The 18129-nt window shown below is 37.7% G+C and overlaps 1 protein-coding gene across 5 annotated transcripts in view; it reads left to right on the forward strand.

The window, feature by feature from the left end:
• The window catches only part of ECPAS (Ecm29 proteasome adaptor and scaffold), a 98515-nt gene that overhangs the window by 46289 nt on the left and 34097 nt on the right, over window positions 1-18129 (forward strand). For all 5 annotated transcript variants that reach the window (XM_068553826.1, XM_068553825.1, XM_068553827.1 and 2 more), the window contains 12 exons: window positions 959-1040; window positions 4103-4222; window positions 6152-6237; window positions 6463-6541; window positions 8630-8679; window positions 9703-9769; window positions 9863-9985; window positions 12213-12316; window positions 12717-12840; window positions 14602-14682; window positions 15697-15922; window positions 16353-16444. In XM_068553826.1, coding sequence (XP_068409927.1) covers window positions 959-1040; window positions 4103-4222; window positions 6152-6237; window positions 6463-6541; window positions 8630-8679; window positions 9703-9769; window positions 9863-9985; window positions 12213-12316; window positions 12717-12840; window positions 14602-14682; window positions 15697-15922; window positions 16353-16444 — 1234 coding nt within the window. The remainder of the gene's footprint in view (window positions 1-958; window positions 1041-4102; window positions 4223-6151; window positions 6238-6462; window positions 6542-8629; window positions 8680-9702; window positions 9770-9862; window positions 9986-12212; window positions 12317-12716; window positions 12841-14601; window positions 14683-15696; window positions 15923-16352; window positions 16445-18129) is intronic.

Genomic DNA, 18129 nt, shown 5'->3' on the forward strand with positions numbered 1-18129 from the left:
GCTTGAGGATTAGTTAGTAGCAATCAGCTGAGGAAAGATATAGGTAAATAATAAGTAGAATTATAGAATGTCTTTGAGGCTAGTGGAATTGTGGATATCCAAACAAGAGGTGGATTGATAAGCTATGAAAGAAGAGATGGATTAGAAAAACAGTCAAAGCAGCATGATAAATTATGTTTGCACAAATACAACATAGTTTGAAAGCAGAATCAATGTCAAAGGAGAGAAGAGAGTATGGTTAAATCTCAGTAATCAAGTGAAATGCAGGATTGCGTTATTGCTAGGTTTATAAAATGACGGCAGGGGCTGCTGCAGGGGGTGGGTGCCCATCAATAGTAAGTCACCTTATTGTGGTCCTCAATTAGGAATAAGTCTTAGTGACTAACGGCAGCAGGACTGCTCTGTAGAATTAGGTGCTAAAATTGCAAGTGGGTGCTGGGAGATAAGAGGGGGATACTGGGGATCACAGTGACACGGTATTTGAGAAATGCCATGGGCTGCAAGCTTCCTAGGGTGTGGCTTTAATGGGTAAAATGTTTTTTGTCACTTTCTGTATCACTTCTGAATTTCCAAGTGGCTGAACAGAAGAATCATGCCTCAGGGCTCTTTGAACAAGTGTAGTATGGCTCTGCTGTGTTGGAACTGCTCCGTGGCATTGGCCCTGAGAGTGGAAGACAGTCCAGATTTCTTGAGTAGTACCAAATTGGGCCACTGGATACACTGATCTATCTTACGTTGAATCATGGTGGGATAAGTGACTTTTTTTTTCTGTTTGAAAACTAACTTTGATAGAAGTTAATCCCTTTCCTTCTCTTCTGCAATGTCAATTGCCCATTTCATTTGTGTATTTATAATATTTTTCTTTGGTAACACATATTGAGGCTATGATTTTTTGAAATTATTGGAGTGGGAGAAAAAAAATAATAATTTTAACAAGCTTTGTTGAAACCTTCTGTAGCTTGATTGACTGGAATAATCCTGCCATCATTAATAAGATGTACAAAGTATACCTTGGAGATATACCACTGAAGACGAAAGAGGTAGGTTTTTTTTGTTTACTCTCACATCATCATAAAAAGCATTTTATTGACATAGCTCTATGTATTTGAACATTTTCTCCAGGTTATTTTGATTTAAGTTGAACCTATGCTGTGGGAAATATTGATACTAGTTTTAAGCCATACTAGTCTAGGTAGATTAAAATCTCCTGGTAACTTTGTTTACCTGATGTGGTGTTTTCAATTCAGGTGCTTAAATAATGATTGTCCGGATTACGCCTCAGTGAACTTTTTCTGTAAATATCGTAGGCTTTATTGGATATATCGTTCTAAGGCTGCAGCTGCTCAACTCTGCTGTAGCATGAAAGCAGCCATAGGCAGAACAGAACTGAATGAGCATGGCCGTGTGCCAGTAAGGCTTTATCGTTACTGAAATTTGAATTTCATATTATTTTCATGAAATATACTTTTACAAAATATTATTTTGATTTTTAAAAAATCATTTGAAAATGTAAAAACTACTCTTAACTCACAGACCTTACTAAGATAGATGGTAGGCCAGATTTGGCCCATGGGCTGTAGTTTGTTGACCCGTGGTCTAGAACCTAGAACAATAGGTGGGTTCTTCTGAATTCTGGAAATAAGATGTTTGCTTAATAACATAAGTTCTGTTTAGTTAACTGTGTTTAAAAGTGTTCCAAGTTGAAACTTTGACATACAAGATTATTTGTTTGCTTTCTAAACGATTAATAGTTGTTTTAAAAATCATATTAGCTCCAGGGAAAACTGGACAGCTACACGTAAAAGAATGAAATTAGAACACTTCCTAACACCATACACAAAAATAAACTCAAAATGGATCAAAGACCTAAATGTAAGGCCAGACACTATAAAACTCTTAGAGGAAAACATAGGTAGAGCACTCTATGACATAAATCACAGCAAGATCCTTTTTGACCCACCTCCTAGAGAAATGGAAATAAAATCAAAAATAAACAAATGGGACCTAATGAAACTTAAAAGCTTTTGCACAGCAAAGGAAACCATAAACAAGACAAAAAGACAACCCTCAGAATGAGAGAAAAAATTTGCAAATGAAGCAACTGACAAAGGATTAATCTCCAAAATATACAAGCAGCTCATGCAGCTCAATATCAAAAAAACAAACAACCCAATCCACAAATGGGTGGAAGACCTAAATAGATATTTCTCCAAAGTAGACATACAGATTGCCAACAAACACATGAAAGGATGCTCAACATCGCTAATCATTAGAGAAATGCAAATCAAAACCACAATGAGGTATCACCTCACACCGGTCAGCATGGCCATCATCAAAAAATCTACAAACAGTAAATGCTGGAGAGGGTGTGGAGAAAAGGGACCCCTCCTGCACTGTTGGTGGGAATGTAAACTGATACAGCCACTATGGAAAACAATATGGAGTTTCCTTAAAAAACTAAGAACTGGGCTTCCCTGGTGGTGCAGTGGTTAAGAATCCGCCTACCAATGCAGGGGACACGGGTTCGAGCCCTGGCCCAGCCGCAGAATCAACTAAGCCCGTGCGCCACAACTACTGAGCCTGTGCTCTAGAGCCCGTGAGCCACAACTACTGAAGCCTGCATGCCTAGAGCCCATGATCCGCAACACGAGAAGCCAGCACAATGAGAAGCCCGTGCACCACAACGAAGAGTAGCCCCTTCTCGCCGCAACTAGAGAAAGCCCATGCGCAGCAATGAAGACCCAACACAGCCAAAAATAAATGAATAAAAATAAATAAATTTATTTAAAAAAAAGAGTAGAGAGGCAAACTCTAGTCATTGAGATGGGTATTTGGCATGTATTTTCTCTTTTAAAATGAAAAAATGAGGCTTCAAAAAAACAGTTAACATGCTTTATAGGCAAAGATGAAAGTTGAGCTTTTAAGCAAAAGCTAGAATTTTGGGAAATTTGTATTCATCACGATGAGCTTGACAGCTTGTCAGTGCTTACAGACTTTTCTGATGAGATTGGTCATGATACTAACATGTGATTTTTTTGTGTGTGCGTGGATGTTTTATAATGAAATATTTGCTTAACTCGGTGAGCCAGTATTTTCCAAATGACCAGTGATGTGACAGAAGCATACAGGGTAAGGGAGCCATTCAGTATGCAGATAGACTGGTGGAATTTAGTAGAACAGTTTGCAAATATTCCATTGATATGGTTTCAAATCCACATGGCAATTAACCTTTAAGAACCTATTGCAGGGGGCTTCCCTGGTGGTGCAGTGGTTGAGAATCTGCCTGCCAATGCAGGGGACACGGGTTCGAGCCGTGGTCTGGGAAGATCCCACGTGCCACGGAGCAACTAGGCCTGTGAGCCACAACTACTGAGCCTGCGTGTCTGGAGCCTGTGCTCCGCAGTAAGAGAGGCCGCGACAGTGAGAGGCCCGCGCACCACGATGAAGAGTGGCCCCCGCTCGCTGCAACTAGAGAAAGCCCTCGCACAGAAACGAAGACCCAACACAGCCAAAAATAAAATAAAATAAAAAAAAAAAAAAAAAAAAAGAACCTATTGCATATCAAGTTTTGGGGTGGCATCAAATATCTGTAATTACCTGAAAAGGCTAAATTCATCCCCCCTTTTCCAGTCACATATCTTTGTGAAGCTGTTTTTTTTAACGTACTTAAAACAACATATTACAACAAATTAAATGCTGACAGATATAAGAATCCAGCTTTCTTTTATTAAGGTGGACAGTGAAGAGATTTACAGAAAATATAAAACAACGCCACTGTCTCAGTGCAGTTCCTTGTTTTGGAAAATATAGTTTTTTATTTTTCTTAAAAATACGTTATTTATGAAAGTATATAATGGGTTTAATATTATTTTTAAGTGAATAAGTACTTAAAATATTTTCAGTTTTAATTCCTAGTATATTAAATATTGATAGGTGTTCAGTATAAACAAAATCTCTTTGGAAGCTTCAGTAATTTTTAAAAGTATAAAGGGATCCTGAAACAAAAGTTTGAGAGACCATTGATTTAGATGATCTCTCATGATTTTTTTCAATTCACAATAATTTTGAAGTGCTGAGTTATAATCACACATATTTTCAACAGGGAGCAGTTCTGAAGCCAGAGCTGAAAAGGGACCCAGTCAGTACAAGGGTCAAGTTAAAGATTGTCCCCCACCTCCTTCGTTCTAGACAAGCTGCTGAAACGTTCCCGGCTAACATTCAGGTAACTCATTCTTTCCAGAGAAAAATGGCCTGTTTACAACTTTCATGTTTGTTTAACTAGACAAAGAACTGCATTAATGGATATTCAGGAGGTAGGTTGATATGTATAACAAGATTAATGAGATTCTTTTTTCTCTTTCAAGTTTAGCTGCAGAAAATACTCTTTAATTATAGCTATAATAAAAAATATATTTTATTAATATATTAATATTATATATAAATATATATTATATATAATATATATTATAAATTTTTATTATAGAATACATGCTGTATATGGTTACCGTTCACCCTAAATGTATGGTGATAATTCCTTTCAAACTAGTGCTTTTCTGAGTGGCTTTTTTCCAAAAATGGTAGCACCAGACACTTGGTCATTTAGGTGGGAAAATGAGTCATCCTTGACTGGAGTCCCTCGTGAAGGCAGTGGCCACAGCCTCTGGATGCTGCTGCCTCAGTGTCTTCACCCCCGTCTGCCGAATGCTGATGTTAATGGAGATCGTCACTTCTTGTTCTGCTTGCCACAGTCGTCTTCCTTGTTGCCCTGCCTCTAGTCTTGCCCACTGCCAGTCTGTTTTCTGTGTTGCCACCAGAGTTATTTTTGCAGTTGGAAATCCTTATACTCTGTTGGTGTGGGATAGGAACCCCTCCGGAAAAGCTCTTGCCTTTTGGTCCAAGTAATGACCAGCTCAGCTCTGGAGACAGATTCATTTGAGCATAATTTTGTCATTAGTTACTTACTTTTGATCTTAAATAAGCCTCAGGGTTTTTCCTGTTTTTCTTTAAACGTAAAAAAAAAAATCTGTAAAATGGATGTAATGATAGCAGCTACCTCATAGCAATGTTGTAAAGACTGAGTGGATTAGCAGGTAGAAGCTTCAGAGCAGGGTGGCTAGTACTCATTCAGTTAGCAAGTTCTCAGTAAATGGTGGAAAGGCAGCAGTTATTTCCCTTCTGGTCTCGTATCTCACCATACCCTTGCCCTGTACCTTATGCTCCAACAGAGATTGTTGCTGTTTAAGTATGCTGTTTTCATGGCTCTGTGTCTCCACTCCTGGCATGGTGGCCCTCCCCCCTGTGGCCTGGTAAACGTCTACTCCAGTTTCAGGATTTGCTCCGGTGTGCCCCTTCCTATCTGAAATGTCCCCGTTTCCTGCCTCTCATCTCTTTCAGTCCCTAAGTAAGAACACTGTCCTCTTGCTCACTGTACGTGTGTGGTGGACATTGGCTTCTTCCTTCGCATCTCTGCCTCTTAAGGCTTATTTGTTTAAGTGGCTGCTTCCTCCTTTTAGGTGATACAACTTTTATTCCCAGTATCTGGCTCTCTAATATTTGACTGATTTCAAGTACTCTGTTCTGTGTTTCCGTAAACATAAAATAATCACAGAACTTCTTCCATTTCACTTTCCAGGCACTGTTTCCCTGACAGTGTTTTGATAATTTTGGTTCAGAAAATTTGGTTGTAGTAACACTACGTTATATAATAAGCAGCTAGAAGTTTGTGGCAGAATATTCATAGACATCCTGTAGGTGTACCCTTTATTTGTAGTTATTTATGTTTTCAAACTGAGTCCACATGTAATTAAGAAACCTGATACCCCCAAAATAATCTTCTCTGCTCATGTCCCTTGCGTGAGAGTGGCAGCCCACTGCAGCGTGAACTCTGTGTTGCTTCCTAGTGGTAGCCCCACAAATTTTGCAGACTTGTAACATCTACCATTGTGTTTGTTGTTACTCCACAGACTGTTGCTTGAAGCTACTGATTGGCTTCCTAAGGCCATCAGCTAAAATATTTGTATGAAAGAGAACTGCATTAATTTTGAAGAACAAGGTGTAGTGCAAAAGACCTACTGTTGAATCCTTAATAGTATTTGAAGATAGTAAATTGCTATTGTTAATCGGTATTCTTGATGTTGTTCCTTTTTCATAGGTGGTATATGATGGACTCTTTGGTACAAATACAAATTCAAAATTAAGAACATTATCCCTGCAATTTGTGCATCACATTTGTGTAACGTAAGTTTTTTGAACTATTTGTAAAGTTTTCAAGCTGTTGGAGTGATGAAGTGATGCAAGTATATCTTACCTAGAAACAAATCGTGTTTGCTTATCTTAAAGTATTTCATACTTTAATAGATTATTTAAATTTACTTCAGTTATGTCTCTAAGTAATAATCTGAAAAGATATGTAATTATGAGATTCTTATATCTTGCTTCGTATGTGTTATTTTTTTAAAAAAGCTGTCCAGAAATCAAGATTAAGCCATTAGGTCCAATGCTTTTGAATGGCCTCACCAAGCTAATCAATGAATATAAAGAAGTAAGTGACTTGTTTTTTTAAATTTTTGTTAACATTTTATATTTTAAAGTATTTTCTGTTATAAACTTCGCTGGTCTATATGTTGATATAGTTAAAGTTTGCTGTTGTTCCATCATTTCTTAACATTTTTAATTGAAGTGGTGCAAATTTCAGAAATTACCACCATCTTCTGCCCCTTTTTTTTGAAATAAGTATTAAAAACTGATACGGATCTTGAGGTGGTCTTATCATTTCTTTAAATAACATTTTAAAAAGCTAGTACATTTTATTTTACTTTTAGGCACTGTGCAAAAATGGAATGAAAAGAATTAAATTTTAGTTTATTATTTATTTCCATATAGGTCTATTTGGATTTGCTTGTTTTGAGAAATGGTGTTAATTCTTAGGGACTGAGATTTTATTGATTCAAAACTCTGTCAGACTACCAAATACACTACCAAATGTAAAATAGATAGCTAGTGGGAAGCACCCACATAGCACATGGAGATCAGCTCGGTGCTTTTTATCCCCTAGAGGGGTGGGAAATGGAGGGTGGGAGGGAGACGCAAGAGGGAGGAGATATGGGGATATATGTAGACGTATAGCTGATTCACTTATATTATACAGTAGAAACTAACACACCATTGTAAAGCAATTATACTCCAATAAAGATCAAACAAACAAACAAACAAACCCTGTCAGAACATGCATTCAGTAAATTTTTGATTCCTTAAGCTAAGTGGAATGAGGATTCCTTGGATTGTAGATTTTCAAATCCTGTTTTTCCTTGCTGTATCACTCCTACCATTTCTAGTATTTCAGGGGAATTTGCTAAAAAAGGTAAGGTTTCAAGAACTCTAGTTAGTATTTCTTCCTAAGTCTTAGCTAAACATGAATGCATGTTTGCAGTAGTATAGTGACCAGTATTTTGCCATTTGGATTTAGAATTGAGTTTGAATTCTAGTTTTGTTCCTTGGTGAGTTACTTAAATTCTTTGGACCTCTGTTCTTTATCAGAAAAATGAGGATAATAGTATCACTTCATTGGATTATTGTGAAGATTAAATGAGATAATTCATGTAAATTATTCAGCACAGTAAAGGCATATTAGTAGATATTATTAATGAAAAGCTATTCATTTGTTGTGCAGCTGTGCTTTGGGGCAGTGTTAGGCCTGAGTCTCCTGTCTTCTTCTGTTGATTGAATAGAGCTTGCATGGTTCTTAAGGCCTTGGGAAACTTTCAGATTATTTTTATGGCGTAGTCAGATTCTTTGGATGGTTGGTAGGAATAAAAATGCTTTGGGGCTTTTAGGGGAGGAACTGTATATTTGAAGATAGGTTAGAGAGGCCAGATAAACTACAGGGCTGTAATCCTTTTACCTCCAGATGACACTGCATGTCTTCCCAACAGATGAGTCTGTAAGAGTGGCCATGTAGGTGTGTGAATCCTATGTTAAATGTATAAACTTCAGCTCACAGAAGTGTTACTATGTTCTAAGTAATGTCAGACTATTGGTTTTCCTAAAACCACGTAAAATTCTATCTGTATCTTGAGTGGGAACCTCACTAACTCACCCGAATACTATGATCCCTTTAATTTTTTATGGTGGAAGATACGAGAAGAAGCTGTTTCCTATGGTGCAGATTTTTAGACAGTTGCTCCCCAGCGTACTACAGTTTTGGGTGAGAGAGAGTGGATCCTAGCCTGTTGGGCAGGTGAATTTTCTAATAAGTTAAGCCTTTTTCCCAGTACGTTGGTGGTGAATTTTGGTATTTGCAGGTTATATAGTATTGAAACTATCCTGAACTTAGCACCAGCTAAGAGAACCTTTTCATATATGACCACTGCATTTTCCTTTTGGAGTAAGTTGGGGATATAAAGTTTTGTTTTGTTTTTCCTTTTAGTACTGTGATGCATTCTGGGTTTGGACATTTTTATTTGTTTTGTTCAGATGCTGATATCATATAGTTAGGCAGGGTGAGACCTAGGTTTAACAAGGAGTAAAATAATGCATTTAATTGCAGCAAAAGGGTTTTGCTGTTTACTGTGTTTTTTGTTCTGTCTGCTTTTTGTTCTTTTCTTTTTTTTTTTTTTTCCTTAATTTCAAGGACCCTAAGCTACTGTCAATGGCATATTCAGCTGTTGGAAAACTCTCCAGGTGAGTAAACTCTTTTTCAGTGAGAGATATCCTGTTGGTAAACTAAGAAAAATTGTGGCATTTAATAATGGATGGAGAATAAATTTGTTATGATTCTGAAAGGGTCGTAGGTTGTTTAGAAATGTCTTCCTTGTAGAAGGATAATGAATGTGAGACATTTAAACTTACATCTGAAGATGTGTTACCATATTAAATGGCAGTCTTGAAATGAGATTTTGAACTGGATTGTGTCATAATGTGTTACAGTTTTCTTGTACCCTAGAGACATTTGATTGACCTTAAGTGTTCTTGTTGCTACTTACTACCAGCGTTTATAATCTCGATAATCAAGAGTTTTTCTAGTGATTCTCTTTTCTGATAGCATTATATTATGATTCTGAGCGGCCCTGTTTCCAAAGTTGGATTTTTTTTCTTCTGCTTAGCATGGTTTCCTGCACCCAGTTCCTCCTGGTTTCCTCTTCCTTCACTGTATTTCAGAGCAGGGGGATAGAGGAGCAGCAACCTCAGTGGTACCAGGTGCTGCTTACACCCTGGCACAGGTTCTGTGTTGGCCTGTGTAGACTAGGTCTTGCTCTTCTGCACTGAGTAGGGAAGGAGTTTGGGGGCTCAGAAGACCGCCACTTCAGATCAGCTGATACAGCATAGGGTTGTCAACAAACCTTGTCCCTTGTGTGTTGGCATGAAGTGACAAAACTCCTTGTCACCAGAGTCATTAGTTTAAATAGCATTTAGTCTCATCTATTTTCTTTATTTTAAAATCAGAAATGTTAACTGAATGCATGGAATATTCTAGTGAGAATATCTGGATAATAGGTATATTAATCTAGAGTTATTTTATTAGGCAGTTGAAGAATTAATTATTTACTTTAAAAAGTGTTTGATTCTTTGGGGGAGGTAATCCAGTGATGTTCACATGGTTCAGAAGTGAAAGTGCAAGTTTAGGAAAGTTTGTGTTTAGTTTCTTTTTTTTTTCCATCTTATGGAAATTTTTGATAGTAATGATGACCTCATATTCTCTTACAGTCGAATGCCCCATTTATTCACTAAGGATATAGCTCTTGTGCAGCAGCTTTTTGAAGCCCTATGTAAGGTAGGGAAACACCTGGCAAGTGTATGCTTTCTGTTTGGATGCTCACTTGGAAACCCAACAGGGAGGGAAACACTGTTTTTATCATCTTCATAGGAAGAGCCCGAGACGCGACTCGCTATTCAAGAAGCACTATCCATGATGGTTGGAGCTTATAGTACTTTGGAAGGAGCACAGCGGACTCTCATGGAGGCACTTGTGGCTTCGTACTTAATAAAGGTAGGTCCAACTATGTGAACTACAATGGCTGGTAGTATATGAATTTTACATTTTTTTTAAACATTTTTTAAGCTCTCAGTTTTTTTAAAAAATTTATTTATTTATGGCTGCATTGGGTCTTCGTTGCTGTGCGCGAGCTTTCTCTAGTTATGGCGAGCGGGGGCTACTCTTCATTGCGGTGTGCGGGCTTCTCATTGCGGTGACTTCTCTTGTTGCGGAGCACAGGCTCTAGGCGCATGGGCTTCAGTTGTTGTGGCTCATGGGGTCAGTAGTTGTGGCTCACGGGCTCTAGAGCGCAGGCTCAGTAGTTGTGGCACACGGGCTTAGTTGCTCCGTGGCGTGTGGGATCTTCCCCGACCAGGGCTCGAACCCGTGTCCCCTGCATTGGCAGGTGGATTCTTAACCACTGTGCCACCAGGGAAGCCCTACATTTTTAAGATCAAAATTTGAATTGCTTTTTGCCTTAACTCTCTATAATGAAGAGGAATATTTGCTTTCACTTGGACTGTGATTTATGATCTGTTTTTAATTCCTCGTTATTGGAATCTGATTTTAGGGAAGAAGGAGTAGTGATATTCACAGAGGCCTTATGTTTAAAGCCTTCCTTGTTGGAAAACTGTTCTTAATATCATGCTCTCCCAGTTGCAAGTGTTTTGTTTTAACTGGTAGCTGAGCACTACAGTCCACTGAGGTGGAGTTCTGTAGGTAACACTGGGTGAGAAAAGCAGAAGGAAAGAAAGGCACAATTTATGGATCAAAATGAGTCTGTAGGAAGTAAGCCAGTACCATCATCCATACTCTTCTTCCTTCTAGTCCTCTTCATTTGCCTGCCATGGGAGTTTGCAGGAGAATTTTTAGTATCTGTGGTTATTTACACATATGTATACATGATATATAATATGCAATATAAAATAATACATTATGTATTTGCTTTAGTCAGTTCTTTGTCCTCCATTTCTAGGAGTAGAGAGGGAGATTAAAGAGGGAATGATGTCAAATATTGGTGAGATTAATATGAATTGCATCTTAACTGAACGTTTATTAACACATTTATATTGAGGAATTATTAAAGGTTCAGAAAGGTATCTGGTTTCTGTTGAAATATGACAGGATAATTATGTACACTCAGAAGGCTTATTATATATAGCGTCCCATTGTCAAATGCTCTTGGTGTCCAGTGTACCTGGTTCATGATCATATAACATGGACAAAGAAGTATAGGCTTATTTGGAAGCTCATTAGAGTCAAATACTTAAAACTTTTTGTAGGTAGCCTTACAAGGAAATGGAATGCTTGTATAATGCACATGGGTGCAGGTTATACTTATGCAGATCAAATCATGTAACAGTATTACCAAGCCAAGGTAATTTATTTTCTTTTCTCAGACTACATGTAAGGCAACCAGACCCTGGGCTAAATCATATAGACTGGTCCGTAATATCATTGCCCTTTACAGTAGCTCCAAAAATGCTAAAGAGCAAGAACACCTGAGTAAATGAGGTAGTACACGTTTCTAAGCATCTCTCATCTCACTTATGTTGTGACTGGAGGAATGACCCAGGGGGAAGATACACGAGAATAAAGCTTAAGCATCAGTAGACTCTACAACTGCTTTTCTGGCTGAACTTCGTATTCATAGATTACAATCTTAATCTATTTAAGTTAATTGGATATATTTATGTAGTTGAAGCTTTGCTTTGGAGTCACTTTTAATTTAAGAGCTAATCTGAAAGCGTTGGCGGTATTTTGCTTTAAATTTGTAGGGATTCCAAGTAAGCTCTGTTTGTGTTCCCTGCAAAATATCTGAATTTCACTCATGTGACTGAGAGTTTAAGAGTTGGAGAAGCAGAGGTGGTGGCTAGAAACTGCCACAGTGACCTTGGTCTGATGGTTGGGCCTGAGGATGTGCATCTGCAGAGAGATTCTCTGGTTATGGTCTTGGTGGGGTTTCCTGCTCTACTTGGAGCGTCCTCTTAGATCATAATAGTAGTCTTTAAATAGTGTCATTGTCCAAAGACTTTTAAACAACATGATTAAAGATCTTGACTAAATGATGTTTTATTTATTTAGATATATTTATTGAAATATCAACTTAAATTTTGATTGTTTACAATTAAAATGACTCGACTGGAATGAGTTGTTGGTAATTGAATTCTTTTTTTTTTTTAATCTGTGTGTGTGTGTGTGTGTGTGTGTGTGTGTGTTCTTGCATTTATGTGTCAAATAGCCTGAAGTTCAAGTTCGACAAGTGGCTGTGAAATTTGCCAGCACCGTGTTTCCCTCAGATCATATACCGTCCAGATATTTGCTCTTATTAGCTGCAGGAGATCCGTAAGTTTCAAAGGTGTTAATTTGAATTTGGGTTCATTTAAAATTTAGTTGAAAATTGAATAAAATTTATTGTTGTTTGCAGTGTTCGTCTATGGAATTTAGGAGCAATTTTTTAGGGTTAAAAGTATGGCTCCCTTGATACAATATATAGACCTGTAGTCATACCCTGTCTTGTTTTTTCCTGTGGGTAAAATTCAAAGATGAAAGCCATATGACTCTCCACATCTAATGAAATTTCCAAAAAGAAGCGATTGCTTATCATGTATTTTATGCCTCTTTGCATAGATAGCCAAAAATATATTTAAGACAGATGACAAATAAAATTGCTGTTCTTAGTCTTCATATGATCATTCTCCAGTTGGTGAAATTTATTTATGTTTCTTATTTATCTTTCTGAAAGACGGGAGGAAGTTCATGGAGAGGCACAACGAGTTTTAAGGTGTCTTCCTGGTAGAAATAGAAAAGAAAGTGCTTCTAAGCAGATGCCATCTTTCCCAGAAATGGTATATTATATCCAGGAAAAGGTATGATATTTAACTTCAGATAATAGTTTAAGTCATATAATGAATGATGAAAATAAACTTACATTTTTTTAGGTGACACATTTTTAAAATGCTAATCACTAAATGTTGAATAGTAAAGTTTCTAACAATGTTAATACAATAAGAGGAAGGTACGAAGTGAGGAGAAAAATATAAATCTCAAATGTAATTAATCTGTTTTGCCCAAATCTAAATTACTTACAATTCCTTTTATGTTATTCAACATTTTGGCTGTGTTTATTTTATTATTATTATTATTTTTAAAATTTTTATTGGAGTATAGTTGATTTACACTGTTGTGTTAGTTTCTGCTGTACAGCAGAGTGAATCAGTTATACATAAACATACATCCACTCTTTTTTAGATTCTTTTCCCATATAGGTCATTACAGAGTATTGAGTAGAGTTCCCTGTGCTATACAGTAGGTCCTTATTATTTATCTATATTTTATATAGTAGTGTATATATGTCAATCCCAATCTCCCAGTTTATCCCTTCCCCCCCTTTTCCCTCCTGGTAACCGTAAGTTTGTTTTTTACAACTGTGACTCTATTTCTGTTTTGTAAATAAGTTCATTTGTACCATTATTTTTAATTTAATTTTATTTTTTTTAAAATTTATTTATTTATTTATATTTTTGGCTGTGTTGGGTCTTCGTTTCTGTGCGAGGGCTTTCTCTAGTTGCGGCAAGCAGGGGCCACTCTTCATCGCGGTGCGCGGGCCTCTCACTATCACAGCCTCTCTTGTTGCGGAGCACAGGCTCCAGACGCGCAGGCTCCGTAGTTGTGGCTCACGGGCCTAGTTGCTCCGTGGCATGTGGGATCTTCCCAGGCCAGGGCTCGAACCCGTGTCCCCTGCATTGGCAGGCAGATTCTCAACCACTGCGCCACCAGGGAAACCCTGTACCATTATTTTTATTGGCTGTGTTTAAAATTTTTACCCTTGGCATGACATGCTTGAAATATATCTTTTCTATTTTTAAGGGCATTATTTAGGGCAGCATTAGTTTAAGAATGCTTCAGGGAGCAGTTCAGACTTTTTCCACCATGATCATAAGAGAGCATTGCGTCTGCTTTTGCAAGTCTCCTGTTTTTGCTGGTAGATCGGAGTATTGACAGTCATGACCCCCCACCCTGACCCTATCCTACTTTTTACATTGATGTTTCTCTTAGTGTGCTGGGGGGATACCTTACTGCCTTTCACCTCTACTGGTGGTCTTAGCTTTTTGCTTAGAGAGACATCTTAAGGGTGCTGGAGGTCAGTATGTAGCAGCCATGATTCTCTTCTCCATAACACTGTCATATTTGTGGGCAGAAGATGCTTTTGTGCTAATATTTTCCTTCGACCTCTATTATTAATGAAAATAACTGGCATGCAGCGCCCTGGGGTGACTGTCAGTAGATGCCTGGAGTAGGTTTATTCTTTTTATTTTATTTTATATTTTTTACTTGCTACTGTGTCATCTTTGCAGCTTTTTTCTTTTTCTTTTTTCCTTTCTTTTTAAAGTATAGTTGATTTATAGGTTTATTCTTTTTAAACAAGCCAGTCAAAAGGCAACACATCTGTAACTTAGGGTTTGAGGTCCATGCACAGTCAAGCATGGTTAATGGAAAAATGCTTTGACTAGAAAAAAACAGTAACAGACAATAATGTAGCTAGAAATATAGTTATTTTTGAGTTGAGAAAGGGTACATACACGTGCTTTGTTTTCCAGTAATTGATTTTTGGGGTTTATTTTTATTAGGCTTCCCATCGAATGAAAACGCCAGCCAAGTACATGACTGGGACCACTGTCCTTCCATTTAACCCAGCAGCCTTTGGAGAGGTAGGACTGGCATGTATTTCTATTTTGCTTTCACTAAAGGTTCTTAACGATAATGTCACAGTCAAAGAGATGACTGTGAATTTTCTGTGTTCGAGGTAAACCCATAGAGTGACGTCATTGTTTTATACCAGGTTGTTTATTAGGAAAACAGCACTTAGTAATTGGTATTATTTTAAATCATAGTGGAGTCTAGAAATACATTTATCTCAGTGAGATTCTCTTCGTGAAAGAAGTAGATGCTCTGCATTGATTGCTATTGGGAATTTACAGCAAATTAGATTTGAATTTTAAAGCCAACAATATATTGAGGTTATTTGGATTATCCAGTTTTGAAGGTTGGAGAATTAGATTAATTTATCTCATTTACTAAGGGAAATTCTATTGTTTCAGTCATTGACTTGCACTAATTAAATGGCAAGAGATAATCTTGTTCAGAGTGAGTAAGAAGACTCACGATGAAATTACTGCCTGTCCTGTTCTAGCTCTCAAGGAAAGAGCTTCCGGAGGACTCCTTAGTAGCTAATTTATGTCAGAGGTTTTTAATGACATCGTAGCTACTCTTCTGTAGATGATTTGAACCCATTTTCTCAAATTCTCGTGTCAGTGGAGATTAAATGCAGCTGGAGTTCCACAGGAACAGATCATTGGTCCCGTGTTTCTGCCCAGTGTCTTGTCTGTCTGTCTCTCTCACATACATACACACACATCTTTAAAAAAAAATAATAATTTTCCTTGTTATATTTTAGACTTTAAAAGTGGAGTTTGTGTTTTAACTCCATTAAACTCTGTTAAAAGCCACTCTTTGGATTATAAAAGCTGGTTATGTAAGTTCTGCTCCATTGTGGTAATTTCAGTTCACACGTTGAGTCGTGTTTTCCAGCTTCTGTGAGGGTTGTTGAATAGCTTTATGAAGGAAGGTGGGGAATCAAAGCTGGGAACTGTCACTTTGAAGAACATCTCCTGCCTTGAGTTTTTGAGACGCTTATCTGGTGTCCTTCTTCCTTCTGTCTGTAGATAGTCCTGTACTTGCGCATGTGCCTGGCTCACAGTGCGGGAGTGGTGCCCACCTCTCAGAGTTTGGCTGATATGCAAGATCACGCCCCGGCCATTGGACGCTATATACGGACTTTAATGTCGGGCAGCCAGACAACACCCTCCTCGTCTTCTTCCAAGAGTGGGGAAACCAACCCTGTTCAGATCTACATCGGCCTGCTTCAGCAGCTGTTAGCAGGGGTTGGAGGTAGGCGGTCATGACGCTGAGGATTATACTAAAGCACTTAAGCAAAAATCTAATTTTAAACTCAGCTGAGAATTTATAGCAAAATTATTTTCTGTCTTCTCTTCTACAACTGAACATGAATCTTTCTTTTCTAAACTTGCCTGAGTTCATCTTTGATACACTATTTCTTTTTTCAGAAAGAAATGCTTAACAATAGGTAATATATGTTTCCTTTGGAAGTGGGTGTGAAGAACAGGGCATCTTTTTATAGACAATAAGTCTGTAAATTTGCTGTATTGAATCACATACTGTATTTAGGTTAACTTTTGTTTTGTAGAACTGGGGAATGCCTCCTAAAGCTGTAGCCTTATGCTTTAAAGGAATTTAGTGATCTCTGTACGTTTATTGCTTTTCTTGAAATCAGAATGGTTCTGAATTCCTTCTTATTTAGGTTTGCCAGTCATGTACTGTCTATTGGAAGCTGTCTCAGTGTATCCAGAAAAGCTGGCTACCAAATTTGTAGACAAAACCGAATGGATAAAGGTATATCCTGTGCATGTGTATTTCTTTTTTATTCTGTATATTTTAAACTTTGGTCTCATGATGTCGCCTTCCTACCAGTGTTTCGGTGGCCTTTTCTGCCTTGAGGTCATTTTGAAACTCTCATCATTAAACACTTACTGGGAAGCGTGTAGGTCCATGTATTGCAGTGATCCATTTAGGTGAGAGGGGGAGATGAATTGGGAGTCTTATAAGTAAGAAAAAATTATTTTTCTGTTTTAAAGTTTAAAAAAGTAATAAATATGTATAATTTAAGTAAACAATTATGTAAGATGTCTCCTTTGCATAGTCTCTCAGCTACCCAGATCCCTTCACCTTCCTGCCTCTTCCTCTCTCACCTGACAGACATGCATAGGTTATCACTTATTTGTATATGGTGTCCCTTCTAGAGTTTATTTATGCATATACACACAAATGAAATTAGCATTTTTGATTTTTCTTCCTTTTTTCACACAAAAGGGTATTATACTTTTCACACTGATTTTTTAAAAATTAATTAATTAATTAATTAATTAATTAATTTTTTTTGGCTGTGTTGGGTCTTCGTTTCTGTGCGAGGGCTCTCTCCAGTTGCGGCAAGCGGGGGCCACTCTTCATTGCGGTGCGTGGGCCTCTCACTGTCGCGGCCTCTCATTGTGGAGCATGGCTCCAGATGTGCAGGCTCAGTAGTTGTGGCTCACGGGCCCAGTTGCTCTGCGGCATGTGGGATCCTCCCAGACCAGGGCTCGAACCCGTGTCCCCTGCATCGGCAGGCAGACTCTCAACCACTGCGCCACCAGGGAAGCCCTTCACACTGTTTTGTACCTTACTTCTTTCGCTTAGCGTTAGAACGTGGAGTTATTCCTGTATAACTACAGAGAGAACATCCCCTTTGTTTTAACAACTTCATTGTTTTCCACTGCATGAATGTGCCATAATTTATTGTAGGTCCTTATTGATGGTCATTTAGGGTACTTCCAGTCTGCTGCAATGAACAATCCATCATTTTGAATATGAGTGGGTATATTTTTAGATAGATTCCCCAGAAGTGGAATTGAGGACACATGGATGCAATTTTAATAGATAATGCACATCCTCCATATGAGTAGTTCCAATTCACACTCCCACCGGCCATGTTGGAGAGTATTTTTGTCCCGTGGTCACACCAAAAGGGTTACCAGGTTTAGCAAATAAAAATGCAAGATACTCAGTTAAACTTGAATTTCAGGTAAACAGTGAATAATCTTTTTTATTACAGGTCTGGCTCATATAGTTTTGTATACCTTTTGTGCTACATAATGTAGTTCTTTTTGGAAAATGCAGTTCGAATTATGGTAAAATGTACCAATTATTTAAGTGTGAAAGCATGAAGGTAATTTACCAAGAGGAGTGAGTTTTGTACTTTTCTGGAAAATCTAGTCTCATGAAATTGCTTCTAGTTTAAAAAGATTTTTTAATTCTTTGTGAATATTTGCTGATTTTAAAATGATCTTAGAGTTTTTGACCTTTGATCTTGTAGATCAGGGGTCATTAACCTGTGGTCCATGTGCCAAATCTGGCCCGCCTCCTGTTTGTATGGGCTGCAAGCTAAGAATACTGTTTACATTTTTAAAGGGTTGAAAAAAAATTAAAAGATGAATAAAATTTCCTGACATGTGAAAATTAGAGTGTCTGTAAAATTGTACTGG

This window comes from Eschrichtius robustus, chromosome 10, assembly GCF_028021215.1.
Source record: "Eschrichtius robustus isolate mEscRob2 chromosome 10, mEscRob2.pri, whole genome shotgun sequence".
In the NCBI taxonomy this organism is placed as follows: Eukaryota; Metazoa; Chordata; class Mammalia; order Artiodactyla; family Eschrichtiidae; genus Eschrichtius; species Eschrichtius robustus.